This window comes from Myotis nattereri, assembly GCF_964212035.1.
Source record: "Myotis nattereri genome assembly, chromosome: 8".
Taxonomy (NCBI): domain Eukaryota; kingdom Metazoa; phylum Chordata; class Mammalia; order Chiroptera; family Vespertilionidae; genus Myotis; species Myotis nattereri.
Window position 1 is genome coordinate 33,696,638 of NC_138083.1, and position 27,065 is coordinate 33,723,702.

The 27,065-nt window shown below is 51.6% G+C and overlaps 1 protein-coding gene and 1 pseudogene across 4 annotated transcripts in view; one reads left to right on the forward strand and one right to left on the reverse strand.

Annotated features, from left to right (window-relative positions):
* The first annotated feature begins 599 nt into the window (after window positions 1-599).
* Window positions 600-27,065, forward strand: part of HM13 (histocompatibility minor 13) — a 39,057-nt gene continuing 12,591 nt past the window's right edge. For 2 of the 3 annotated variants that reach the window (XR_013996292.1, XM_081096749.1), the window contains exons 1-7: window positions 600-911; window positions 10,500-10,598; window positions 15,382-15,464; window positions 21,477-21,565; window positions 23,485-23,570; window positions 23,676-23,801; window positions 24,488-24,545. Coding sequence is in view for 2 of the 3 variants with exons in the window: in XM_081096749.1 (XP_080952875.1) it covers window positions 684-911; window positions 10,500-10,598; window positions 15,382-15,464; window positions 21,477-21,565; window positions 23,485-23,570; window positions 23,676-23,801; window positions 24,488-24,545 (769 nt within the window). In the remaining variant the exon portion in view is untranslated. The remainder of the gene's footprint in view (window positions 912-10,499; window positions 10,599-15,381; window positions 15,465-21,476; window positions 21,566-23,484; window positions 23,571-23,675; window positions 23,802-24,487; window positions 24,546-27,065) is intronic. The other variant, XM_081096750.1, reaches the window with a different exon arrangement.
* Window positions 4,470-5,360, reverse strand: LOC308523616 (small ribosomal subunit protein uS15m-like; annotated as a pseudogene). The gene is made up of 2 exons: window positions 5,292-5,360; window positions 4,470-5,179 (listed from the first exon to the last, which is right to left on the reverse strand). The product of its transcript is annotated as a small ribosomal subunit protein uS15m-like (transcript).

Below are 27,065 nucleotides of genomic sequence, written 5' to 3' on the forward strand. Positions count from 1 at the left end.
GGGGTGGGACTCCATTGTTTGGGCAACAAGGTCGTTATTCCTTCCGTGATATTAGGTAGTTCTTGAATGAGAAGGGACCACATTCCAAGTTGGTTCCCGGGTCCAAGGTTGACTGCCAGGTCTAAAGTTGACTCCCAGGTCGCGGGGCGTAAAATTCCCAGTCAGGTTAGAAGGTCCTTTCTTTAATCAGAACAAGGCCATCACCGTTAACAGAGCATGATTAATATTTCTTATAACTATAGCGAGTCCCCAGTATTCTATTCATTATTCCTTCTCAGTGTCCTCAGAGCCTATGACAGTGCCTGGCATATAATGGGCTATTCAAATACTTAAGGAGTGAAGGAACAGTGGAATATTGGATGAATGCATGCGTGAGTAAATGAATTCTTAGTTATGAGGATTGGGATCTTTGGGACAGTCTGGTCGACTGAGGAAGTCCACTGAGGCTGAGAATAGGATACTCTGATCTCTCTCAGGAGGGACGCCCACCGCAGGGGTCTCGTGATCCTTTCTTGACCGTATCTAGCAAGTTGCTTAGCAACCGGCCGCCAGGCCCTCCGCCTCCGCTAGAGGGCGCTCGGGCGCTGAGACGTGCACGCGTGCGCGGCCCTGGCGGCGCGGGAGGCACGTCACTTCCTGTTTCTTTAGGGGAACGTGGCTTTCCCCGCAGTGCCCATCTCCTGATGCAGCGGCCGGAACTGGAATCGGACCCGGAGCGCAGCTTCGTTATGGACTCAGCCCTCAGTGACCCGCATAACGCCAGCGCCGAGGCTGGCAGCCCGGCCAACGGCACCACGAGGCCGCCCTCCACGCCCGAGGGCATCGCGCTGGCCTACGGCAGCCTCCTGCTCATGGCGCTGCTGCCCATCTTCTTCGGCGCCCTGCGCTCCGTGCGCTGCGCCCGTGGCAAGGTAGGGTCGGCGGCAAAACCGGTGCTTTCCACCACCCCACCCGGGCGACGGCTGACACGGGCCCGCCCCGCCCGCCGTGGGAGAGACAGACACCTCCCCTCCCAGCGCCTGACCCCCACCCTCCCCTCCCCTGGCCCACCTCCCGCGATGGCCTGGGGCGCTGCACCCTCGGGGCCCCGTCCCGCGATCCGGTTACTGGCCCTGCCCCGGATAGGGCCTGGGTTCTAGCGCTGCCAGCCGACCCTCACTCTGATTCCGGTACTGATTGTTCCGAGCCAACTGGACCCAGCCCAGCCTCTGCTCTGGCTGTTCATCCCACCTGAGACGGGCACCCCGTCCCGGCTCCGCATCATCCCGCTCTGCCCCTGTTGGGGCGCTGGTCCTGAGGACTCCCGAGTGGTCCAGGTGGTGTCATCCCTCTGTCAGGAGCCCTGCCACACCCCATCCCAGGGCATGGGCATTGTCTAGCGTCCAGGCCCAGCCCTGGACTGGGACCTGTCTAACTGGAATCCGTGGCCTGTAGTGTGCTCTCCCACAATCCCCAGATCAGGCCCTGGTCCCTGCCTCAAAAATAATAATAATAATAATAATAATAATAATAATTTAAAAAACCTAGGAGGATGGCCCCAGCTTACAGTTTTTCACATCACTTTCTGGAACCAGTTTCAGTCGGCCAGCCCCTAAGTACCCGGCAACTTGGTGCCCCCCTTTTTAACCAGGTGTAGACACCTTCTTTGACTGGCTCCCTGACAACCAGCTAACCTTGTCTTACCTGAGCCTAAACCCTGTTCCCGCCCCAGGCCCTGACCCTACCCCAAAGTAGCCTTTCTCTTTATGCACCCACGGCAGTCCCTCCACCAATGGCCCACCTGCTGAGAAATAGCTGCTGTTGGCATCCCGGGCTTTCCTCAGCCCCTGTCCCATGGGACACCAGGGAGAACCCAGCACCTCCACCTCCTCTTCCGGCCCCCGCCCTTCCCTAAGTTAAGCCCTGTCTAGCCCACGGTACCAATGGCTTCTCACTTCCCGGCACCCAATCCCCTCCTCCACAGCCTCCTGCTCTGCAGCTCCCCCGCTCCTCCCCACCCAGACCTGGAATTGAACCTGAGCGGAAGCTGCCTTACCCCAAGAGGGCAGGCCCACAGAGCAACTGCCACTTTTGAAACTGCTCACGCCGCCTTCTTGAAACATTACCCAACTGGAGCAGTGGCTGAAGCTGCCACCTTTCTTCCCCAAGACGCAAGGGCGCCGCTGCTGGTTCTCTCTGTGGTCAGATGCCGAGGGGAATAGGCAGGAAGTTGGCCCCATTTACCTTTCTGCTCTGCCCCTTTTAAGCAGCGTTCAGGTGGCCGTCAGCCCCCCTAACAATACCTTTCTGGCAGACACTTTGGTGCAGGGAGAGGTTCTGAAATAGACCAGGACCTAGGAGGTGAGGGGCAGCATGTGTACGCTGGGCAGTTCATCTGAGGGGCTCCCAAAACTGAGCAATTCTTAGCAGCTTCTCTGCATAGGGATCACTAATCTCTTCAGAAAACACCCTCCAGGCAACACAATTCCCTGAACTTGCACCGTTGTCTAGGGGAGTGGGGATGCTACAGAGATGAGTGGTTCTGAGCCCTGTGACCAGGGAGTTTAGGTGTCTGGACAAGGGAGGAATAGCTAGCTCTGTGACTGCATTACAGGTAGTGCTCAGGGTTTAAGGAGAAAGCTGGGGACTCCTGGAGCAGGGCAGGGCGATTTTGTGCTGAGAAGACATTCTAGGAATGAGGAAACCAGGTAAGTAGGGGTGCGAAGCAGTTTAGAAGATGGGGTGGCTGGAGCAGAGGGTCTGGACAGGAGAGAGCTTTAGATCCACTGTCGCCTCAAATGCCTCCCCCCAGCATCTGTGGGACAACAGGGGTTGGAAGACAGAGCATGAAGTTGTAAAGGGCCCAGTCCTTACTTATTAGCTTCCCACCACTAGGATATTCTAAAGTTTACCAGGCCTTCACCCTCCTTCATTCTCCCAGCAACCGAGTGTGGCGAGCAGGGCCAGTTTTATTATCCCACTGTACGGAGAAAGAAGCTGAGGGTCAAAGAAATGGCTTCTCAAGATCACTCTGCCAAATAGTGACAGAACCAGGTGCTCCTGGTCCTCGTCTGGGGCCCTCTCCTTGATACACAGGTGCCCCTAAATATAGAATCCCATGGAGGTTGCCCCTAAATGATACCCAGGTGGCATTTTGGCCTAGGGAAAGGGCTGGCCAAATGACTTCCTTTTCCTGCCCTGAGTCATCATGCTTCCCCAGTCATTTGGCAGGGAGAGAGGAAAGTCAATATGGGGGCTCAAGAGTTTTGATTTTCCATCAGTGTTAAACCCCAAAGCCAGCCGAGAGAGGGCATGTGAGGACAGAATTCTCCCTGAGACCAACTTGTCCGTAACAAGCAAATTAGTCAAATGAGGAGGAGAAGGAAGTGGGGCGTCCAGGAGGGTGTTGGGAAGAAGTAGGCATGGGTGCCCATCCCTGTCAGAGATCTGTGCTCCCAGAAAAGAGCAGGTCCCAGGCCCAGCAGTAGCTGCACAGCAGATTCCTTCAAAGGCGCCGAGCCTGTCACTCCGAGGAGCGCCTCAGCCAACTGGACTGGGCTCCTGCTCTGCGCAAGGCCCGGGGCTGGGTACCAGTGGCGCCGGAACGAAGAAGGCCAGGCCCTGCCCTCACAGTGTCAGTCACCAAAGAGAAACAGATGTGCGCCCAGCCAACTGAACTGAAGGCTGATGTGCCTCCTAGAATTGACAGCAGCTGTCTTTGCGTGGAGGGTCAGAGTTCCGCAGGAGGTACAGGAAGAGAGGGAGGCGGGGAGTAGTGTGTCTGAGCCCAGTACAGGGGCTCGGATGGGGGACAAGAAGATGCTTAGGGAGCCACAGGCTTTCTGAGGTACTGACTCCTGAAGACGATGCAACAGTTAATCTTCATAGTTACAGAAGTACTGCACAGGTGCTCTTGGGGGAAAAATTCAAACCATGCAGAAATGAAAGGAAAAGCCTTCTCAGTACCACTCCTTGGTAGTAACCCAGTTGGCTGTTTGGTGTGAACCTTCCAGAACGTTTCTCTGTGTTTATATGTGTGTGCCCGTGTGTATATCCACATGTAAATTTATTTTTCTAAAACTTAGGATTTATAGGGCATAATGCTCTGCAACTTAAGTGTGTGTGTGTGTGTGTGTGTGTGTTTTCTTTAACATTGTCTTGGTCATTTTCCTATGTCAGCACTCATGGATCTACCGCATTGTCCTACGGCAAGGAGGGAGGGTAATGCACGCTCATGGTATAGAATTCCAAAAGAACAGAGGGGCGCACAGTGAGTCTTCCTCCCCCACCAGCGGCAGCAGACCTGTTACCTGTTTCCAGGAGATTCTGTGCCCTTACAAATAAACATGCTTTCCCCCACTTTCGCTATATAACTGTTATACTTTATATGCACTTTTTTGCACCTTTCTTTTTTTCATTGAATATATATTGGTGATAAATACATCAGTACCTATGGAGTGGTGGTCCTGCCTGCACGCCAAAAGCATGACTCAGCACCTCCTGGGAATTTCTTTTTTAACTTGAACAAAATGTATTGGTTTTCCTTGATTGACTCTGGAAGAGCTCTTTGGGTTCATCTGGCCTTGTTTCCGGGCTGCTGCTGCTTTTAAAGCCCTTTGTTGCTTCTTCAGCTTTTAAACCTCCCGGTAAACCCAGTTGCTCAGAGCCTCTTGGTCACCCAGCTGCAGTGGGCTTTTCGGTAGTACAGAGGGGAAGGTGGACTCAGTCCCTAGCTCCTTGCACGTCTTCTCAAAGACATTGTAGTTGGTCGTGGGGAGGTTTTTGAGCATCTTTTTCCTCTGAGCAATGCTCATCAGCAGGTAGCGCTTGAGGGCTATGTCCCTTCCATGTTTCTACATGTGCGCTTCATAATTGTGGATCTTGATCGTCAAGGCAACACTTAGGGCCTTCAGGGCGCTGGTGTCCTCAGCGTTTGCCACAACCTTGTTCATCCATTGTTCTTGCTTGACTTTTGTGTGTGTGTGATTTTTATTGTTGTTATTGCTTGATTTTTAGCTTCTCCTTCCGGTTCACCTTTTCCAAAGAAAAGAGTCTTTTCTCGACATCAGCCTTTTCAATTCCAGAACGTCCTGGTAATCTTGGAGCAGCGTGGAAGGGGCGGGATGTCTTCTTGGCTGGGTCGGACTAGTTCCTGGATGGCACATCCATGGCATATCCGCAGACGGCTGGAGGACAAGACCTTGGGGAGGGGAGAGGAAGGAAGGGGAGGACCCAGAGTCAGATGGAAGCCAGGTGCACCCTCCTCCCGGCAGCCCAAGGGCAGGGGGCCTGGGGCCGAACGGAACTAGCACCCTCCACACGCCTGCAGCAGCATGGTGGCTTCTGACCCCAGCGGGCAGCTGCGCTGTGGCCTTCACCATGCTGACCGGGTTACATGAGCTGAGAACTGCAAATTCTGAATGAGAAACTCCAGTGGGCCCAGCAGGCTGTTTTCACAGGCCGTCCTGGTGAATCTGATGTGTGTTCAAGTGTGAGAACCTTGGCTTAGAGTTCTCCGCGGTTTGTTGAGGTGTGTCAGCCCTTTGCTGTTACAGGCCAGGCTGAAATCTATCTCATACAGTCATTTCACACTTGTCACTGTATCTGTAGGATTAACTCCTTGAAATGGATTTTCTGGGTCAGAGGCAAAGTGTTTTAACTTTACCAGATTGTCCACCAAAGGGGTTATACCAGGTTAGACACCTGCCACCAGTCCCTGGCTTCCTGTGTAATGAATGACCGCTTAGTAGTCCGTTGGCGGAGATGTTTGCGCAGGTATGTGCTACAGTCAGGTCTGAGCTTCAGAACGCTCTCCTGGCCGGGCAGTAATAGGCAGGAGGGAGAAAGGAAAGAGGCTGGTGAGATGGTGGGAGGCAAAGGGTTGGGGTGCGGGGTTAGTTCAGGAAATACTTAGGAAGCAGAGTTGTGGCCGGATGAGTGAGTGGACGTTGTAAGGAGGAGAGAAGACCCTCAGTCATCAGCTGGAATGGCAGTCACAGAATGGTCCATGGGTTCCAGAGCATTTCTAGGGCCTGGCTGGCAGCTGTATCCCAGAGCCTGAGCTGAACCAATGGCTGGAAGCTGGGCATCTGTCTTTCCTCACCGCTTTTGCTTCCGCCCTGATAACGGAACATCCAGAATGTCACTGGAAGCTAAATTTATGCCTGCTACTTGTGTCAGCTCCCCCCCTCCCCACTCTCTAATTATGTTTCGTGTGTCAGGAGCTATTGCATTCGCATAGGAGTGTCTGGTCTAAAAAAATCCAAATTGAATTAGGAGAGAATCCTAACCGCATTTAGTATTTTTGTAACTATGACATTTAACTGTTCTGTTGCCAGGATCTGTTCCTCAGAAAGCTCTCAGGCTCCCTGAGCATTTTTTTTTTTTAATATATTTTATTGATTTTTTACAGAGAGGAAGGGAGAGAGATAGAGAGTTAGAAACATCGATGAGAGAGAAACATCGATCAGCTGCCTCCGGCACATCTCCCACTGGGGATGTGCCCGCAACCCAGGTACATGCCCCCGACCGGAATCGAACCCGGGACCTTTCAGTCCGCAGGCCGACACTCTATCCACTGAGCCAAACCGGTTTCGGCCCTCCCTGAGCATCTTGTCACAACTTTCCAGCAGAAATTTCTAGATAGGAAAGGTAGAGGGTACCTAGGGAGTAATAGCCAAGCATTTGGGCTCCGGAACCAGTGGCCGCAGTGTGAATCCTGGCTCTGCTGCTCTCCAACTGTATGACCTCAAAGCAAGTTATTGCACCTCTCTGAGCCTCAGTTTCCTCATCCGTAAAATGGAGCTACTAAGCGTACCTGCTTTGTAGGGTTTTTGTGAGGATGTAGTCACGTAAAATGCCTAGAACGGTGCTTGGCCCCTAGGAAGCTCTCAGTAAATGTTATCCTTATTACTGTTACTGTCGGTCGAATTTCCATTCTCCCATTTTGACTCAGCATTACGGCATGGGTTATTTATAACAGTCACCCACGGCGGAGACCTAATTCCTTTGGATGGTGGAGCATCTGTTCAACCTTGGTTTGTCACCAAATAATGTGAAGCCTCTTCCCGCCCAGGCTACTGGGCTGAAATGAAAGGAATATGTGGAAATGAGCCCTGACACTGGTAGGTGACGCCAGAGTCCCCTGGATACTTTCACACCATGTGCTTGGCCTTCAAGGTCCTGCTTAAGTGGCATCTGCTCCAGCCACTCCTGTTACGCCCCTGCTGCCACGCAGACGTAGTGTCCTGCTTGCTTTCTCACGATCCCCTTGCATGTAGTAATACACATCGCTTCGACAGCCTGAGTGACGTGCTCAAGGCACAGCACCGAATACTTCAGTGCAAAACCCGAGTCTCCTGACAAGTCACACTGCAGCTGAGGAAGTGGAGGCTCTGAGAGAGTAACTCCCGAGGTCCCACAGCTGGGGGGGCAGCAGGAAGCAGACGGCTTTCTGACATCAGAGCCCTCTCAGCTATTTGGCATGCGTGCCATGTATCAGACCAGCGTACGTGTCTTATTTTGTCACGTGTCACAGTGTATGGTGATATTCTGTTTACTGCCAAGGTCTAGGCCGACTTGCCTGTGAACTCTGAGGTCAGGAGCTAGTTTGGGGCGGGGCGGGTGGGGGGGGGGGGTGTTCTGAGTGTGTGCTCACACTACTGCTACGCAGGAAACAATTTGTGGAGGCACACAGAGCGGGTGAGGAACTTGGCCAAGTCCCCCAGCACACTCCTGCCAAAAGCAGAAACCAAGGGCTGAGAGAGAAGAGGGAGGGAAGATCGCCCCGCCTCTCAGTGCCAGTGTTGCTCACACACACACACACACACACACACACACACACACACACCACCGCCACCTCCCAGCAAGGCTGCCAGAGAGTGACTCCCACAGAGCTGCCTCTGGGGGCTCCATAAGGAGGCTTCTTCCTTCCAGCCCTGCGCCTGGGCCCTCAGCCATGCCTGTGAATGAAGGGGGCCTCCCTGATCATCGCAGCTCCTCGTGTTCACAGCACTTCACAGTTTGCCAGGCTCTTGCACATCCCATATCTCGTTTGGTTTAAGCCCCTTGCCCCTTTTAGAAGTGATTGGTCTCAGTCACCCAGCAAGCCATTAAGAGAGCAATGAATACCTTGGCTATACTTCATGTGCATCATTTTGCACGTGCATGAATTATAACTAGGAAAAATTCCCAGAGTGGAATTGCTTGGTCACAGGGTATGTGCTTTGGGCAGCTATTGGCCAGCGTGCTCTCCACGGGAAGACCTGTCAGCGGTGTGGGTCAGCCCGTTTTGCCTGTAGTCTCACCAGCTCCCTGTTTTATCAAACGTGGATTTGGCCATTCTGATGATGAAAAAATGGAATCTCAGTATAGTGTAATTTGAGCTTCTCTTATAAGAGTGAAGATGGCCCTCGCCAGTTTAGCTCAGTGGATAGTGTGTCAGCCTGTGGACTGAAGGGTCCCAGGTTAGATTCCAGTCAAGGGCACATACCTAGGCTGCAGGCTCCTCCCCAACCAGTCAATGTGTTTCTCTCACATTGATGTTTCTCTCTGTCTTTCCCTCTCTCTTCCACTCTCTCTTTAAAAATCAATGGAAAAATATCCTCAGGTGAGGATTTAAAAAAAGAAAAAGAAAAAAGAGTAAAGGTGAACATTTTTCCTGTGATTGAGAGCCATTTGTAGTTCCTCATCTGTGGATCCTCTCTTTGTATCTTGAGCGTGTGTAGGTTACGAATTGGCAAGCCTGCCAAGTGGCCCTCCCCCAGAGGCTGGACCAGTTTGTACACAAACGAGTGACATGTAAGCGTCCCAGTTCACCACCCGGCCATCTCCTAGTGATCGTTTCATGGGCTTCCTGCTCTGTGCCCCATCTCCTTCGCCTTCTGCAACCTTCCGTCGTGATGCGTGAGGGCCTCCCTGGGCCAAATCTACCTCTCCAGGCAGCTTCCCCCTTAGCTTGTTTTGTCCTGTTGGTTTTTAAGAGGCAGCTGTGAGCCAAAATATTAATGAGACTGCAGCTGAACATGATCCCTTCTCTTAGGGATGCTGGTGCCTTATTCACCGGATGGATGTGATGGTGGAATCTCAGGCACCCTAATGAGTCTGTGGCTCTTGTGGAGAGAACTTCTCTTTGGCATGAGCAGAAGTCTAATCTGGTGTTGCTAGGACTTTCGGTAGCTTCACTATAAAATAGAATTAGGCATAAAGTGCAGGGAGAGTTGCCTTGTGAAGCAGGCTTATCCCGGTGGGGGAATCTGGAAACGCTTCCTGGCAGTGACACTCGCTGGGTCCTGGAAGACTGAGGGTTTTGCCTAGCAGAGGACCTGGAGAGCACCGTGATTCCGAATGCGTCCCACTTTGTGTGTTTAATATTCTACTGTTGTTGAGTTTTCACTAGAGAGCCTTTTGGTATGAATTCTATAAAGCTGTTTAATTCCTGTGTTGCACTATTACTCTATTTCCAATTTTTCCATATTTATAACACTGAAATTATTTTTATTGCATTCAGTTCTTTTTCATGTAAACATTTATCCTCTGTCAGCTCTTTACCCAGATCACATTCCTGCCAACTACGGCATATGCCATTGTAAATTTAGTTGCGGCTTTCACTCTTACCAGATTCGGTTTTCCCAAATTTCTTGAGTTTTAAGTGTTGTCAAGATTGGCTTCTCATCCCGGCCAGTTTGGCTCAGTGCATAGAGCATCAGCTTGAGGACTGAAGGGTCCTGGGTTCGATTCGGTCAAGGGCATGTAACTCGGTTGCAGGCTCCTTCCCCACTCAGGGCTCAAGCAGGAAGCAACCAATCTATGTCTCTCACATCGATGTTTCTCTCTGGCTCTCCCCCCTCCCTCCCATTCTCTGTAAGAATAATCAATGGGAAAATATCCTCCAGTGAGGATTATCACACACACACACACACACACACACACACACACACACACACAAGATGCTTCTCACTATTGGTGCCTTCCCGTGTGTGGGTCCAGCCATTGCCAGTTTTGTGGGTTGTTGGTTTATTGCCACTCAGTATTCACTACCTACTGGATAAGAGATGGATCATATTTACCTCTTAGCTAATCCCTAAGAAAACTGGAAATCCTTCTCATGAGTTCTAGGACAACTCTGCTGTCACCAGTTCCACAGTTTTTGTTTTTTGTTGTTGTTCAGTTATTACATACCTAGTGACTGCTTCTGCCATGGATCTTCTCCCAGATAAGCCAGCTGTGCACGGGGTCCTCCCTGGGCTTTCCCTGTCAGGGTCCAGATTTCCTCAATGGCAACAGAGTGGGATCAGAGCATCTTGCCCCAGAGTGACTGGGCAGCTCCCCTGGCAGAGGGAACAGCATTTACAAAGCCTGGAGTTAAGAAGACATGGGCTCCTGCAGCACCTGAGTGAACCGGGGCAGAGCGGGGGGAGGAGGTTAATGAGCTCCTGGGGCATCAGATCCTCACCAGTGTCCAGCCCTGGGAGGCCAGAACCACACCCCTGCTCAGTGGGTCCCTCTGCTCTCTCCTCTAGAACGCCTCGGACATGCCAGAGACCATCACCAGCCGGGACGCCGCCCGCTTCCCCATCATCGCCAGCTGCACGCTCCTGGGGCTCTACCTCTTTTTCAAAGTAAGTCTTTGCCACCTGTTGTGTCATTTGGTTTCAGTAACTTTATTTTCTTTTGTTTTACTTTTTCCATCCCAGGAGACATGCATGTTCATTTATAGAAAATAAAGAGCAGGAAAAATATCCTTAAAATTCACCCCTAGAGCCACTTCCCAGAGATGCAGCCACTGTTGGCGTTTGGGACAGTATCCCACCAATCTTGACTTCTTTTCTGCGTGGAGCTTTTTGGGTTTTTTGCATGATACCCATCTGGTTTCATGGTACTATTTATGTTGGGCTGGGGTATAGCTTGTGTCTCAGACATACCTCTACCATACTAATTGCTTTTTTTTTTTTTTTTTTAATTTATCGAGGTTTATTTTCCTAATAAAAGTTACACAGGCTCAGTGTTGAAAACCTGGAAAACACAGAAAAGTAAAAAGGGAAAAACAGCAGACATCCAAAACCCCTCTTCCAGAGACAGTCACAGAGCCCCTTTGGAGGTGTGTCCTTCCACTGTTTCTCCTGTGCATGGTTTTGCCGTGACTGTGACCATGTGGTGTCTTCAGTTTTGTAGCCGCTTTTTTCACTTCCCATTAATAACATCATAATAAGCATTTTCTCATGTTACTGCAAACTCTCCTTAAACTATACTGAATATAATGTATCTTATTTTCTAATTATAAAAGAAATATAAAAAGGAAACTTAAAGTAAAGGAGGGGAAAATATCAAGAGAAATACACAAATGTAATCCCCTTTGACATATTAGCCTGTCTCCTTTCAGGCTTCTGATAAGCATATTTTTTAATAGTACATCACACACAAGCACTTTTTTCCTGATCAGTGAAAATTCCTCAAGGATAACCTTTAATTTACAATTTCAAAATACCATGTCTGTGGTTAAAAACCTTTTTCAATCTAAGAGAAGGTGTAAATGAGCCATAATCCTCTCCTCAGTATAATTTCTTATGAGTCTTTACATAAAAGATTGTATAGATCTACATTTATGTTAAAATTTAAAAACAAATACGTTTCAAACATAGTATGATTTTTATCATGGAGATATTTTTGTATCAAGACAATTGAACCTACCCCATTCTTTGTAACAGCGGCTTGTGGTTCCGTTGTATGGGCGTGTCCTGAGGGCGCTGAGTGCTGGGCGTCACTGCAGTGCTGCCGGGACACCTTCGGCACATATCTTGGCACGTGCACGTACTGACAGGTGTACCTGCAGTAGCATTGCCAGGTCCGATAGCATCTCTGTTTGTCATTTGGACAGATAGTGCCACCTCCACCCAAAGAGATGGCACCCTTTTTACATTCCCTCCAACAGTCCCAAGTGTGCTGCTTCCCGTGTCCTCGCCTGCATCGGGTAGCAGCCAGAGTCTCTGTTTTAACCAGTAAAATGGAATTGCTAATACCTGTTTCCTGGTCCATTGCTCCCGCATTGTTGGATCAGAACTACTCTTTTTAATGGTTTTAGACTGTCCCCCAAGCCTATCCACCATGGTTGATTATATCATCCCCCTCACTTTAAACGGAAAAAATCATTTGGATGTTTACTCTTACCAATAAATAAGAGTGAGTCAAGTAGCAATAGGTATTCATCCATTTTTGTATTTCTTTGTTTTTTCGTTTTTTCCTGGGCCTCAGGTGAAGCATTTACCAAATGCTTTGGTTCATAGTGCAACAGCATCAATCCAGCCAGGTCCCCCTCCTTGTTCCCCGCCCCACCCCACCCCTCCGCCCCCCGCCCCCCGTACCCCCTGTGCCCACCTCCATTTCTCTTTCTGCCAGAGGTACCAGCTCTAATGGTTTGATTTGTGTCCTTAGATGTGTGTCTCCTTGTAAAAAATATGGTGTTGGTGCATCAGTGTGTATTGATGAGGGTCTGTCTAGTTTCCATAAATAGAGTTATGCAATACATCTCCCTCTGTTTCCTTCTGCTTTCCCCGGTACTTTTGAGATCTCTCTGGGGCTCTGTGTACATTTAGCCCATTGCCTCTGACTTTGCTTTTAGCAGGTATTTCTCAAGTCTCTGTTGTGGTAAGTGCCAGGAACACACATCCAGGCCCTTGCCTCCAGACCTTCTAACATTTTTAGTACTTAGGATTCCTTCCTTAGGCCAGATTCCCCAGGAAGGGACTTCTGGCAGCGGGGGTGTGCACATTTCTATTTAAGGCACTGGGTGCCGTTGCTCATTGCTCGGCCTGTCCTCCTCTCCTGGCAGGTAAGCCCCAGCCTGCCTTGTGCCAGAGGACACAGTACACCTCTTCCTCATGTCTCAACGTCCATGTCAACATTTCTGAAAGGCGGCTGCCTGGACACACAGCCACCAGCCTGCTCCTGAGCTCCAGACTGACAGCTGGTTGGTTGGTCTCTTTAACAGTGACTGTCTCGCTGCCCCTTGCCTCCTCTCCTGCGTGGGGCACTGGAGTTTATAACATTTCTCAAATCATACAGTTTACTTGATCCCATCTCATCCAAAACTGATTGCTCTGAGGCAGCTCACGAAAATGAAACTTTCTGGCAGCCAGGGCACAAAGAAAGCGAGACCTGGTGCACAATTCCTAGTCCACACAGTCAAGCCAACCAGAAGCTCAGAGGTGCAGCCAGAGAGAGATTTTCCCAAGGGCCTCCATTGACAGAACATATTTCAATGTGAGAGGTACACCACGTCGTCAAGTAAAGCACAATCCATGTGTCTGTGTTCATAGGTCTTTTTCTCATAGCGTTCACAGTGTAGGGCACTGATTTGCCCATCCATCCACTCATTCTATAAACATTGATTGAGCGCCTGCTGCACACCAGGCCCCGTGCTAGGTGCGGGGGACACCAGAGTGAGAAAAACCTTCAACCCATCCCTGCCCTCAAGGAGTTTCTTATCACGTGGTGGAGACAGACACTCATTAAGTGATCACATAGGTAAATGGGAGGTTAGTCCTGGGAAGAGCTGTGAAGGTGAGGTCTGTAGCACCAGGGAAGCTCAGAACCATCCTGCCCAGACCCTCCATACACATCGCCACTGAGCCAAAACCTCCGGGAGCCATCTTGCTCCCTGCTTCTCAGCCTCATAGCCAGCCCCTCGGCACATCCTGCATCTGCAATTCCAGAACACATCTACATCTGACCACTGCTCACTTCCCTCCATCCCAGCCCAGGGGACCATCCTACTCCGCGGGATTATGCAGTGCCCTCCTCACTGGGCTCTGCTTCCACTTTTACGCTCTAGACTGTCTCCCCCACAGCAGCAGAGGGATCCTCCCAGGCCCTCACATCATAGCCCTCCAACTCCAGCCTGTCTCACCCAGATGAATCCACAGCCTTTTCACAGCCCTGCAGAGTCTGTCTCCCTCCTGCCTCCCAGCCCCATCCCCTGACAATCTCCCCTTGCTCTCTCAGCTCCAGACTCAGGCCCTCACTAGTATTCCCTGCACACATAAGCATGTACCCACCTCAGGACCTTTCCACTCATCCTTCCTTCTACCTCGAGTGCCCTTTCCCCAAATATCCTCACAGCTGTTCCCTTCATTAAAGGTTCTATCCCAAAAGAAGTGGGTGTCATCCTGTTAGGGGGGCTTTCCCTGGCCACCTGTCTAAATACTTCTTTCTTCACCTGATTGCCCTGCTAGCTTTTCTTCTTGGCTCCCAGCACCACCTGTTATAGTGCACATTGGTTTCTTTTGAGCTTCTTTCTCCTTCACTGGCACATGAACTCCATGAAGCAGGGACTTTTCTGCCTTATTCCTCCCTGAATCCCAGTGGTTAGCATGATGCCCTGCATGTAGTAGGCAGTAAACATGAGCTGAATTAATGAGGAATTTCCTCGCCATGTCAAGGAAAGCTGCTCTGAGCTGAGAGCAGAATGGTGAGTAGTGTTGGCCTAGGTGACGGGAGGAGCGCATCCAGGCAGCATGTAGAGCAAGAGCGGGCGTGGTGTGGGCTGCCGCAGAGAAGTCTGCGCTGGTCACCATGAGAGCCTGAGGCCACGGTGAGGATGGAGGCCTTGAGCTGTGAGAGCAGAGGGATGCTGCTGCTGAGAGCTGTAAGCAGGGAGCAACATGATCCGATGGGCAGGTTTAAACAGGTTCCAGAGCAGCCCCACTTGGAAGAGCCCAGTGTCCCTGGGGCCCACACGACAGCCCATTATTGCCTCCCAGTTAGAGACCTTCTTAATAACAAATTCAGAAGACGATGCTGTGAATGGGGCAGAACAGAACATGACAGAGCCTTCCCAGAGTCTAGAATGAACAGCATGTGACCGTTGGCTTCAGAGCACTGAGAGAGAACACTTCTCAGTTTCACTAACAACATAAGACCAAGAAGCAGCTGTCAGCGCTGGCTGCCATGACTGCGGCATCACCATGGAGGAGTTGTGTGGGGGTGTGATGTAGAGAGTGGGGCAGGGCGCAGGTGACTCGTTCGAGTGTCTCGGGGCCATGGAGAAGGAAACTGGAGGGTACCTCCTTAGGTCCAGATGGCTTTCTTGGGACTCTGAACCTCAGATTCCCTCCCCCACGATTCCTCTGCAGGACTCCAGACACAACCCTAATGTTGCCTGTCTCCAGGTAATGGGGCCACCAAGTGCAAACCCACGGGCTCCGTTGAAGGTGCATCTGATGGTCCTCTCTTTTCCCCCCATGGCCACAGAAACTAAAAGGTACCCCACGCTGTCAGATTCTCCCTGACGCTGTGCCTCAACTCCAGAGGGGTGTGACCAGCCTTCAGAAGAGAAGTGCGGATTCCAGTTTGCTGCCAGGCGCCGGCAACCCTGACTTTCTGTTTCTCTTCGTATTTCCATCTCAGATATTCTCCCAGGAGTACATCAACCTCTTGCTGTCCATGTATTTCTTCGTGCTTGGAATCCTGGCCCTGTCCCACACCATCAGGTCAGAAGGCATCTCTGCAGTCTTTGGAGCGTCTTTTTCAGGAGCCAGTACAGGCTCCTGGATGAGAACTTGACCTTTGGCATCATTCAGAGCCAGGTTTGAATCCTGGCTGAGAGACCCAAGGGAATCTTTCCCCGTGTGACCCTGTGGGAGACCTAGGACAAGAATCGTAACCTCTCTGGGCCACAGTTTCCTTACAAGGAGTGAGAAGAGTGTCCCCGGTTGCTGGGAAAGTAGTATTTGTGAGCAGTAATGTCATTTTACTTGTCACAGTACTGAGCCAAGTAATAGCAGTGTCCCTGCCAGCTGTTAGAGCCCCTGTGCCAAGCACTATGCAAGGCGCCTCACACGTGATCTTATTTCATGAGAGAGGGCGGTGTAGTGAGAAGGTAGGAGTGCGGCTCTGGAATTTGACTACCTGACTTTGAATCCAGACTCTGCCACTTAATATCCCTGTGACTTTAGGCAAGTTACTTAATCTCCCTGGCCTCAATTTCCTCACCTGAGTGTGAAGGAAAATACTAGTACCCTTCATGGGTCGTGTGGAAGGCTTTTATCACTGGATCTGTTACTGAGCACTTACTGTGCTCAATAACCGCTAACCTGCCAGAAAACCTTATAAGGTTAGCTTTTGCTTTTAATCCTGTGTTAATTTGGAAACCAAAGCTCAAAGAGGTTAACAAATTTGCTAAGACCGCACAGCTGATAAACAGCAGAGGCAAGATTCAAAGCCAGGTCTGTGTGGCCCCAGAGCCTATCCTCTTCCCACTGTCACTGCTTAGATTGCCGCATGCTGGTGTCAGTTCCCTGGTGATGAAGGACCTGGACAGTGATCGCGGGGGGCTGCTGTGGGCATTTTGGACAGGCCAATTCTCTGTGCATTGCAAGCATTGGGCAGTCCTCGCCCTCTTACCACAGGGGAGTGTGCCCCCCGCCCAGCTATGAGAGCCTCCCCATCTGTTTCCATCTGGGCCCTGGAAGTGGTAGTGAACTCAGCTAGGAAGGTAGGAAACCTGGCAGAGGGGTAAAGGAGGGAGAGGCCAGGAGCTGCAAGGTCTGTGCATGGTGAGGGGGGAGTCAGAATCTTCCCAGAGCAGTCGGAGAGAATCTAGAAAAAAAAGAGAAGGATCTGCTCACAAGGACATTGAAAGCCAAGGTGAGTTTGGCCCCATTCCTCTAGGCACGTTGGCAGAACAGTGTTAGTCAAGAGTGTGAGCTCAAGAGGCAGATGGCCTGGCTCTGCAGGCTCCATATTTGTGTAGACTACTCCAGCTCTCTGAGCACCAGCTTTTTCACCTGCAAGATGGAGATCCTCCAGGTACCTCCTGGTAGGGGCAGGTCTAGCCCAGTGCCAACCTCACGAGTGAGCTGCTGGCCCACGATCACAGCTGGAACTTGAACTCTGGTCTTTTTTTCTTTTTTTCTTTCTTTTTTTAAATGTTTTCGTTGATTTTAAAGAGAGAGGGAGAGAGAGAAACACCAATGTAAGAAAAATCGGTTGCCTCCCGCACACACCCCAACCAGGATGGAACCTGAAACCTGGGTATGTGCCCGTACAGGGTATCGAACCAGTGACCTTTCGGTGCACAGGACGATGCTCCTCCAACTGAGCCACACTGGCAGAGGCTTGAACTCTGGTCTTTTAACTGAGTTCAGTGTTTTCAACTCCACCTACCTTCACCCACAAAATCTTGTCTAGGCACCTTGAGAGGATTCTACTCCAGCCTCCATCCTACAGACTCAAAGGCACCTCTGTAATTTGACCCTAGCAAGATAGTGGCAAACCTAATTATTCTTCCTCAAAGACAGACCTCCCTTCCTGGTAGACCATGGGTGGGGTGGGATCCAGGAAGTCACTTCCATACACTGGGGCCCATCCTGATTAGCATCTTACCCACTGCAAACCCTCTTCCAGTTCCAGTTCTCACCCATCTTTGAATAGCTTGAAACCCCCGCCCCTCCCCCAGCCCACCCACCATCACAGAGTGAGAGAACACATAGTTTGAAAGCCACTGGCAGGCCACGTGTTGAGGCATTGGTTATTTCACTTTTATTCCAATAACCCTGCAAGAGAGCTCCATCCAGCTGCTCAAGCAGAATATTTTGAACCTGTATCATTTGTACCCTTTTGAACAATAACTGAGGAAAATGGACCCAAATTTGTCCTGGATTATCTAAGAAGCAGTTGTCCAACTACCTTTTTGTCCGTCTGCCTTTTAACGAATTCATAATTTTTACTGATAAAAATTATCAACAGAAAATAGAACCAACAGGAGCTAAAACTGCACATGGTAACATTTGTGAGTGACTACAAATTATCAGAAGAACCATTTTCTTGCCCGTCCAGTGTGGCCCAGTGGTTGAGCGTTGGCCTGTGAAACAGGAGGTCAGGGTTGGATTCCTGGTCAGGGCATATGTCCGGGTTGCAGGCTCGATCTTCAGTGGGCAGTTTGCAAGAGGCAGCCTATCGATGTTTCTCTCTCATCAATGTTTCTATCTCTCTATCCCTCTCCCTTCATCTCTCTAAAATCCATCAATATATAAAGAAGAATCATTTTCTTGATAAAATTTAGAGCACAAAGTTTGACATGGGAAGATTAGAATTTATATATAAAAACAGTGAAGCCCTGGCCGGGTGGCTCAGTTGATTGAAGTATCAGCCCTGATGTGCCAGGGTTGCAGGTTTGATCCCTGATTAGGGCGCATTCGGGAGTCAACCAATGAATGCAAGGATGAGTGGAACAACACTCGATATTTTTCTCTCTCTTTTCCTCTCTCTCGCAAATTAATTTTTTTTTTTAACTTTTTAAAGACGTGTGTGTTTTTTTTATTTCAGAGAGAGGAACTGAGAGAGGAAGAGAGAGATAGAAACATCAGTGATTAGAGAGAACCATCGATCAGCTGCCTTCTGCACACCCCCTACTGGGGGATTGAATCTGACACCTGGATATGTGCACTGACCAAGAATTGAACCATGACCTCCTGGTTCGTGGGTCGACACTCAACCGCAGAGCAACACCGGCCAGGCAAAAAAAATTTTTTAATAATACAGTAACAGTGGATAGCCATGGGTGAAGAGGTGTTCTCACCATATAGGGCCAAAGCTGTTCTCTGAAAAATGTGATATGGATGAGAAACTGGGATGAATGAGAGGGGGAAGAGAGAGCTTAAAGGGGGGCCGGCCAGCCACCCTCTCCCTGTGGGCCTGCGGCTCCTGAGGCTTGGCAGAGGAGACCTGCTGAGAGGTTGTAAGACCTGAGCCCGAGCCTCGTCAGCCCCAAGGCTTGTGAGATCCCTTCCATCTCCACCACCATTTCCTGGCCCACCTCAGTCCTCAGGAGAAACCGCAGGTTAGGGTCTGGGGGAGGCAGGGCCTGTAGCCTGCCTTTGCCTTGCACAGTCACTGAGACTCGAGCCCATGCCAAAGTCCTGTCTGCCAAGGAACCTCGACTTTTTTTTTTATCACCTGTGAGCTCATTCCCCACCCAGCTCACCTTTAGAGGAAAAAAGGAGTCAGAAAGCCCAGAAAGCCAAACTTCACCACTCTAGGAAGAGGAGGCCATGTCACCAGTTTCTCTGTCCTGTGCCTTCCACCCCCAGGGGAGAGGGCAGCAGGATGTGGTTTGCCAACAGGAAGCAGTGACCTTTAGCTCTGATGTGAGCCATCAAGGACCAGAAAAAAATATCTGCCTCGAACAATAGTCTGCATTTGAAGGCCTTCAAGCAAGCATTTGCCAGCAGCCTCCTGGCACCGGGCGACTATGAGGAGGACATTGTAGTGTTCCAAGTGAGGAAACTGTTGCACAGAGCAATTAAGTAGCTTTCCCAAGGTCACACAGCTAATAAGTGGCAGAGCTGGGATTTGAACCCAGGAAGTCTGCCTCCAGAGTCCATGTTCTTAATTGCTGCTCTCTGCTGGTTGAGAAGGCAAGCATCAAGTTTCTAAGGAAGAGGCCAGACTGGAGTGAAGGGCTTAGTTCCTTGGGCCTTCTCTCTGCCTCCACACGTACACTCTGGCTTTAGACTTTCCCAAAGGTGATTCAGCAAACTGAGCTGAATCATCCTCACTCATCCCAGCTTCCGCCTCCACCTCCTCAGAGCCCGCTGTGGAAGCCCACTCCCGACTCCATCCTTGGGCCTGCCACATCTCATCATGCCACAGCCATGCAGACTGGGAGGGATTGGCTGTTTGACAAGTGGGGAAACTGAGCCCAGAGATCCTTAATGCCACATCTTTCTCCAAGCCCCAGGGTCTTAGAGGGCTCCCTTTCCCCTGCCTTTACCACTGTGCCCTAGTTACCTCTTGGCCTGCCTCCATTTACCTGCCATTGGGAACACTGTTCTGGATTTGCCCACCTCATTAGTCATGTCAGTCTATCTGGCATTGCCAAATGCTTTCGAGCTTAGAGTCTAGACAAGCTCCATGATGAGGGAAACTCACAGTTCTTGCTTTCTGACTGTAGATGCACTGCTGGCCCAGCTTCTCCCTGCCCTCTCTCCTGTCTTCACAGCAGCACCTCACACAGATGGTAGTGTCCCCCCACACAGCTGTGGAGATGAGCCTCTAACGTGGCTCACCCAGGGCCACACAGCTGGCGTGTGGCTGGTTAGGCTTCAGGGCTGAGCCACTCAAGCTTGTAGCCACTCCAGGCTATACACAGAAGCCTAATGTGCTAGCTAATCTTGCTCTGTAGTGCCGGGAGCCGGTCCATCCTTGCTGTTTCAAGGGACCTGGCATATATGGCATACTGTTCTTAATATGTTTGCTCACCTTCTTGGCACTATGTGTTTTAACCAAGGTCACCTCTCTGAGAAAGGTTGTTTCCCCAGGTAGGGATTTTCCCCTGAAGTTAGGGAGGGAATAAAACCCCTTAACTAAGTGCCAGGCGGGTAATTAATCACTTTAACTACGAACAATCATGCTTAAGCTACATAATCTTTACTCCCTGGAATGGAGATTAGAAACGCCCTAACCTTTGGAATAGAGATTGATAGGATTGAAATCAGCTGGTATAAATACAGATGTAACAAGACAACAGGACACAGAACCTAGACACAGAACCTACACAGAACCTAGAGACAGAAGAACTTCGCTGGAGAGAACATGGCAAAAGATCCTGGACAGGACCTGGCTACAGAACTTGGTTGGAGAACCTGGCTGAAGAACCTGGCTACAGAATCTGGTGACCGAACCTGGCTGGAGAACCTGGAGAACCTAGCAAGAGAACATGGGCACAGAACTTAGCTGGAGATCCTGACCAGAACTTGGCTAGAGATCCTGGCTAGGCTGCTGATCAACTGAACGCTGTCTCCGTGTCATTCCTTCTTCGCCGACTCCGTCCACACCTTTGGGGACCCCTGGACCTGCTGGGGTTGGACCCCAGCACTGTAGGTAATCCAGAAAAGAAAGTGTCTGTTCCCTGCCTGGCCAGGAAGCAGAGTATGCTGGATTACAAGAGAAGGGGCCAACCCCATGCTGGGTTAACGTGAGGGTATTGCCACCCATGGGGCTGTGAATTGTCTGGCTGATCAAGTCCAACGAGTTCATAAAAATCTCAGGCCTCACAAGTCAAGGGAGTGGGTTGACCATCAGGTCATCTAACTTAGGTTGGAAAGGGAGTTCAGGAATATGCATTCTTGACAAGGGACTCTCATACAGATGTTGCATGGACCAGACTTTGAGATCCATTGCTCTCCTTAAAACTCCGTTTTATATGCAAGTCTGCTGCTTTGTGTTTCTTGGGTGATAACCTAGAGGCAGTATGGAAGCACCAGAGCCCAGGGTTCACATCTCAGCTCAGAGACTGACTCCCTGTGTGACCCTGGGCAGTCACTTACCCTCTGAGGGCCTCGGTCTCCAAATGTGTAAAATGGGCACAATAACACCTGCCTGTCGGGACCGCTGTGAGGCTGCTGGAGAGCACAGCTGTGAATGGGGGCTTTATTGGGGTGGTTGGGTCTTGGGTGCCCACGGGGGCTCTGCTTGCCAATCTGCTTTGTCTTCTCTTCCAGCCCCTTCATGAGTAAGTTTTTTCCAACCAACTTCCCAAATCGACAGTACCAGCTGCTCTTCACGCAGGGCTCCGGGGAGAACAAGGAAGGTCAGTGCTGCCCGCTTCCTCCTCCACTCCCCTTCGTCTCTCCGATGTCGGGGCTCTTGGATAGAGCGAGTGATGGAGAAGGTGGGCTCTGGGTCACACTGCCTGCTCGGGGGACTCTGGGGGAGCGCCTTTACCTCTCTGAGCCTTGGGTGTTTTGTTGGGGTTTTTTATCTGTAAAATAAAAGTGATCTATTACCTCCCACTTAGGTATGTTGTTAGGAGGCAAGTAGGTGATGAGTGGAAAGCATTCAGCACACTGCCAGGCTGTAGTAAGCACTCAGTAAAAGTTGGCTGTTGTAGCTATTTTTAGTAGAATTACTTTCCTACCTAAGATTTGAAAGGGAGATTCTATGGCTTTTTTTTTTTTTTTAAGAGAGAAAGGGAAGGAGACAAAGAGAGAAATATCAGTTGGTTGCCTCCCACAAGCCCCAGCCAGAGTCAAACCCGAAACCTGAGCGTGTGCCCTGACCGGGACTTGGCGCGTGGGACGACACTCAACCAACCGAGCCACACCGTCCAGGGCTCCACGGCTTCGTAAAACGTGAAAACTATGGCCTGGCCAGGGCGGCTGGTTGGTTGTCATCCATGCCCCGAAGGGTTGCCAGTTGGACTCCTGGTCAGGGCGCATACCCAGGTTGCGGGTTTGACCTCCTGTCAGGGAGCATGTGGGAGGCAGCCAGCCTACAAATTGATGTTTCTGTCTTTCTCTCCCTCTCCTTTCCTCTCTCTATTAAAAGAAAAGAAAGAAAAGAAAAATCAATAAACACATTTTTTAAAAAGAAAGTGAAAACTACAGGGAATTGGGGGAAGCCTGGGTTTTGGGATTAGTTAGGTTGTGGGTTCGAATGTTGTAACAGGATTACAATGGCTTGGCCAAACGGAAGGGGTTTCTCATGTAAAAATCTGCGTTTGTGAATGTCGCACTCTCTTACTGGAGCCTAGCACATTCTACCTTGTTTCTAAAGAACAGCAACTTTCTGTGACTTTTTTGCATCCCTAGTGCATCTGTTGATTTAAAAAGAAAAAAGGCTAAGCTTGCACCAGAGTCTTCAGGGTCCCAGGCGCTCTGTGTCCTTTGCTCTGCCTCATGCCAGGACCCTGGGCCTCGGATGGTGCTCCGTCACTCCCCAGGCCCACCAGATGGAAGGAGAGGCAGCTGTGCCACAGCCATTTAGCAGCAGGGGAAGCTGGAAACGGCGGCCAGAAGCTGGTTGGCCACGTGTCCAGATAAAAATCACCAGGGGAAAGCGGAAATGGGGCCCAGCAGCAGCCTCCTACCCTCTGAAATCTGGGCCAGTGGCTGTGCTCTGCGGCCCTGGGCTTCCTGGTGAGGAGACTGCCTCTGCCACAGGGCTCCCCACAGGAGCCGACTCGGGGACTCCCTCTTGCTTTTCCTCCAGGCGCCATCTCTTACTTTCTTCCTCCTCTGCCAGTGACGTAGGGCTGCCAGCAACCTTCCTGATTCCTTTGGCGGCAAAATAGGAAGGTTCCTGAAGGAACGGGAACCTTGCTGAAGGCCTGGGCTTGTAGCAGCTGGCATTGATTGGCCTCCCACTGTGCCCGTGCTGGGAGCTCCATAAGGGCCATCTCACTTGCTCCCCACAGCAGCCTATCAGGGAGGTGATGTGATCCTCATTTTACAGATAAGGAACCTGAAGCTCAGAAAGGGAACGGCCTCCCCCAGGGTCACCCACCTACAAGTGTGAACTGTGCTCCGGCCGCCTCCCATTGACCCCGCACCAGGCCAGGCCTGTGCTCTCTGAGCCTCCATTCCCCCCTCTAGGAAAATGGAGAGACTGGGGGTGGCTCCCTTGAGCCTGTGACAGTGCCCACAGCCATGCCCTCCTCCGTCCAGGGGCTGACAGGGGGAGGGGCAGCCCCGCCCCTGGGGAGTGGACTTACCCGGCCTCTCTGCCCAGAGATCATCAATTATGAGTTTGACACCAAGGACCTGGTGTGCCTGGGCCTGAGCAGCATCGTTGGCGTCTGGTACCTGCTGAGGAAAGTAAGTAGCCAGGGCCTGAAATGAGGTTCGTGGGGGGCAGGGGCAGCACTGGATGGGACGGGGCAGGGGGGCACACGAACTGGTCTTACTCCCACCTTCCCCCAGCACTGGATTGCCAACAACCTCTTCGGCTTGGCCTTCTCCCTTAACGGGGTGGAGCTCCTGCACCTGAACAACGTCAGCACCGGCTGCATACTGCTAGGCGGCCTCTTCATCTATGATGTCTTCTGGGTAAGCCTCTCCCTGCTCCCCTTTCTCTGGCCTGGGCAGCGGTCATCTGACGGAGGGCAGCAGCTGTGGCCTGGAAGTCGAGGCCCCAGCGAAGGTCCCTCTGGGCTCGGCTGCCTTCATCCATGACAGAGGAGAGAGCAGGTCCCAGTGCCTGCAGCCCACCTCGTCTCTTTCTCACGGTGGCCCTGGCAGGGGTAGTTAATGCTTATCAGTGGGCCTGGCACGGGCACTGATGTGTGAAGCAGAGGCTGCTGTTGACCAGACGCTCTGGCTACACACAGCCCTAGGCTGAGACCTGCCCCCTCGCACCTAGAGGCACTGCTGTGGGGTCATGGGCAGCCTCGTCAGGTGCCCTCTCTCCAGCCTCAGGCAGCCTCTTCTCTTAAGTGGGTGAGACTGCAGGGGCATCTCTTGGAAGGGCAGAGCCCTGGACCAACAGGGTGCCTGGCCAGGGACGTCACAGGCCCTTTTCCAACACCTTTGAAATGCCCAGAACCAGAGCCCCCTGAAGTGTCCCCAGGGCCAGTTTTGGGGACCACCTGCTCAACTTCACATCTGCTCTGGAGCCCCTCCCAGCTCCCTGTCCTCTCCCTGCAGATCTCAGCAGGACATCGAGGCGCCTGAGGTCAGCCATTCTGCCCCTCCCGGCCCCCACCCCCTTCTAGGCGCCTTTCTTCTCCTTCTAGGTATTTGGCACCAATGTAATGGTGACAGTGGCCAGGTCCTTTGAAGCACCAATAAAATGTAAGTGACCACCCCCACATGGGGAGCCCCTTTGCCCCCACCCGAGTGGCCCTTCCCCCTGGGGTCCCTGTTCTGGTCATTACTGTCCATTAGCTCTTCCCACACACCTGGTCTTCCTCCAAGCTCTCCTGCGTCTCCAGCCTCCTTTCCTTGTCGTCATTGGTTCATCTGGCCGTGTTCACACCCAGCCACCTGCCCAAACCCTGGCCTCTAGGCACTTGGTCACAGTGCAGTGTGCTGTGGGGTGGGCTGGAGTGGACACCAGCATAGAGAGGGGTCTCACGCACCTGTGGCGAGCACTCAGGGGCACTCCAGAGACCTGCAGCTCCTCACTGACCCCTTTAATGCCAGCAGTTGGGCACCATCTCCCATGGGTCTCACACTGCCTGGTCGTGTTCTTCCTGTATCCATCATTTATAAATATTAGAAAATCCAGGTACAAGCATCATTAAACAATGTGGACATTTTGTTCATGCTCACTATAGCAAGCCCAGTGGGAGAGCGCCTCGGGGTTGGGTTAATGACCCCAGTGGAGTCGCCAAGAGCCAGGTGACTTCAGTCCTCCCACCCCACCTTCTCAGCATGCCCGCCTGTCCCTTAAGCTCACCCCTTCATGGTCCCAAGGAGGCTGCCACAGTTCCCAGTGTGGATCCCCCACCCAGCCATGTGCAGAGGCAGAAAGGGGGAATTTTGTCTCTCCTTCATCAAAGAGGAATGTTTTCCCCAAATCGGCCCTGCAGCTTCCCTTATATTTCACTGGCCAGAATTGGGTCACAGGCCCAAATCCAAACCAGTCATCAGCAAGGGGGATAAGAGAAAGCATGGTTAGCTTAGAGTTTAAGCCTTAGACTGCTCAAGAGTCACCTCCGGGGTCAGGAGACCCACACTGGGGGCTGCGCCAGGCATGACAGCAGGTGAAGGGGAGGGTGCCGCTGGGAAGGCACGAACAGTGAGTGGGCTCCATGGAAGCATTGGCTCCGCAGTCAGAGTGAAGCCGGCCTCAGAGAGTCAATTAAGAGCTGTCTTTCCCACAGTCATTCTCCACTACTGCAGACAGGACATCTCCATGAGCCAGAGCGGGAAGCATGGCCACACACTGCTCCTCAATGCCCTGGTCCCAGCTCAGGGACCCGAGGAAAACCAGTGTCTCCCAGCTTTAGCTTGAGTAAATGTATGCAGCCTGCCCTGGCCCCTGAGCCAGGCACTCCTGCTGGGGAGATGGAGGGTCAGGGGGACAGGCCACTGCTCTCCTGGAGGTATTTTAGTTAGCAGCCTTCCAGAACCAAGGGTGTCCGGTGGGGACAGTTCCCCAGAGAAGCTCCCCACATGCTTTGATGGATGAACCAGCCAAAGTGTCGGGAAAGGATTTCCTGCATCATGAAGGAGGAATGAGCCTTTACCAGGCATGCAGGGGCAGTGTGGGCATTTGCAAGGTTGGGGAGCACAGCTTCAGCGAAGGGCTGGAGACAGGAACTGCGTGGAGGGCCCTGGGAGCGAGTGTGATGAGTTAGGGGAGCAGCAGGAAAGAGGCCAGATTTGGGGAAGGCAAGGATATCATGCCAGGGACTTGGACACTGCTCAGTAGGGGAAATATGACAGGTGAGCGGGGGTACGGCTGTCCTATTTGGTCTCTGGTGCTTAGAGTCTGGTTTTCTGGCTGGCGAAGGCCGGCTCCTCCTCTGCTGGGAGTGGCGCTCAGAGGCAGTATCGCAGAGGGTTGCCTGCACATATGCTGAAGTCAGGCTGCCTGGACTTGAATCCCAGATCTGACAGATGCTCGCTGTGAGACCTTAGGGAAGAGACTGCCCCTCTGTGGGCCCTGGTTTCCACATCTGCCACTCAGAATTGGATGGTACCAGGACTGAGATTGAATGGGGAAATCTGTACATCATGGTAACTGCGTTCAAAGCAGGAAGAAGTCCGCAGGGAGGGAAGGGCGTCTGTACGTTTATCAGGGGAGCACAAGCTTACCCACAACCCCCAGCGTGCCTCTGCCTACGGATCATTGCCCAGAGCTGGGTCACTTGACCTCCCGGCCCCCACCCCCGCCTCCCTCAGCAGCAAGGGAAGTCGGGAATTCAAGGACCAGGATTGCCCTGATCATCTTGGCCTTGCAGCACACACTTGATCCATCACCTGGAAAGGTTGCCCCACCCAAAGTCAGGACTGGGTTAGTAAAGAAGGCATGAGGTAGCAGTTAACGATGTGCCAATCATCCAATTCTCTCCACAACCCATGGACTCAGTTCTGTTGTCACGCCCATTTCACAGGTGAGGAAACTAAGGCAGAGAGCCGTTAGGTAACCTGTGCAAAGCCACACATTAGAGCCAGGATTCTGACCCTGAAGCTCACGCCTGACTGCTCTGCTCTCAAGGCCCTGAGGATAAAATCCAGTTACAGCCGCCTCTAGCCACAGCTGGACATGGGGGAGGGCGTGTCTCTCAGTCTGTTTATCCAGAGGAGCCCGCAGAGGGATTTCTGAGCGAGGCTTTCAGCAAAGAGTGTGTAGGTGTGTGACCT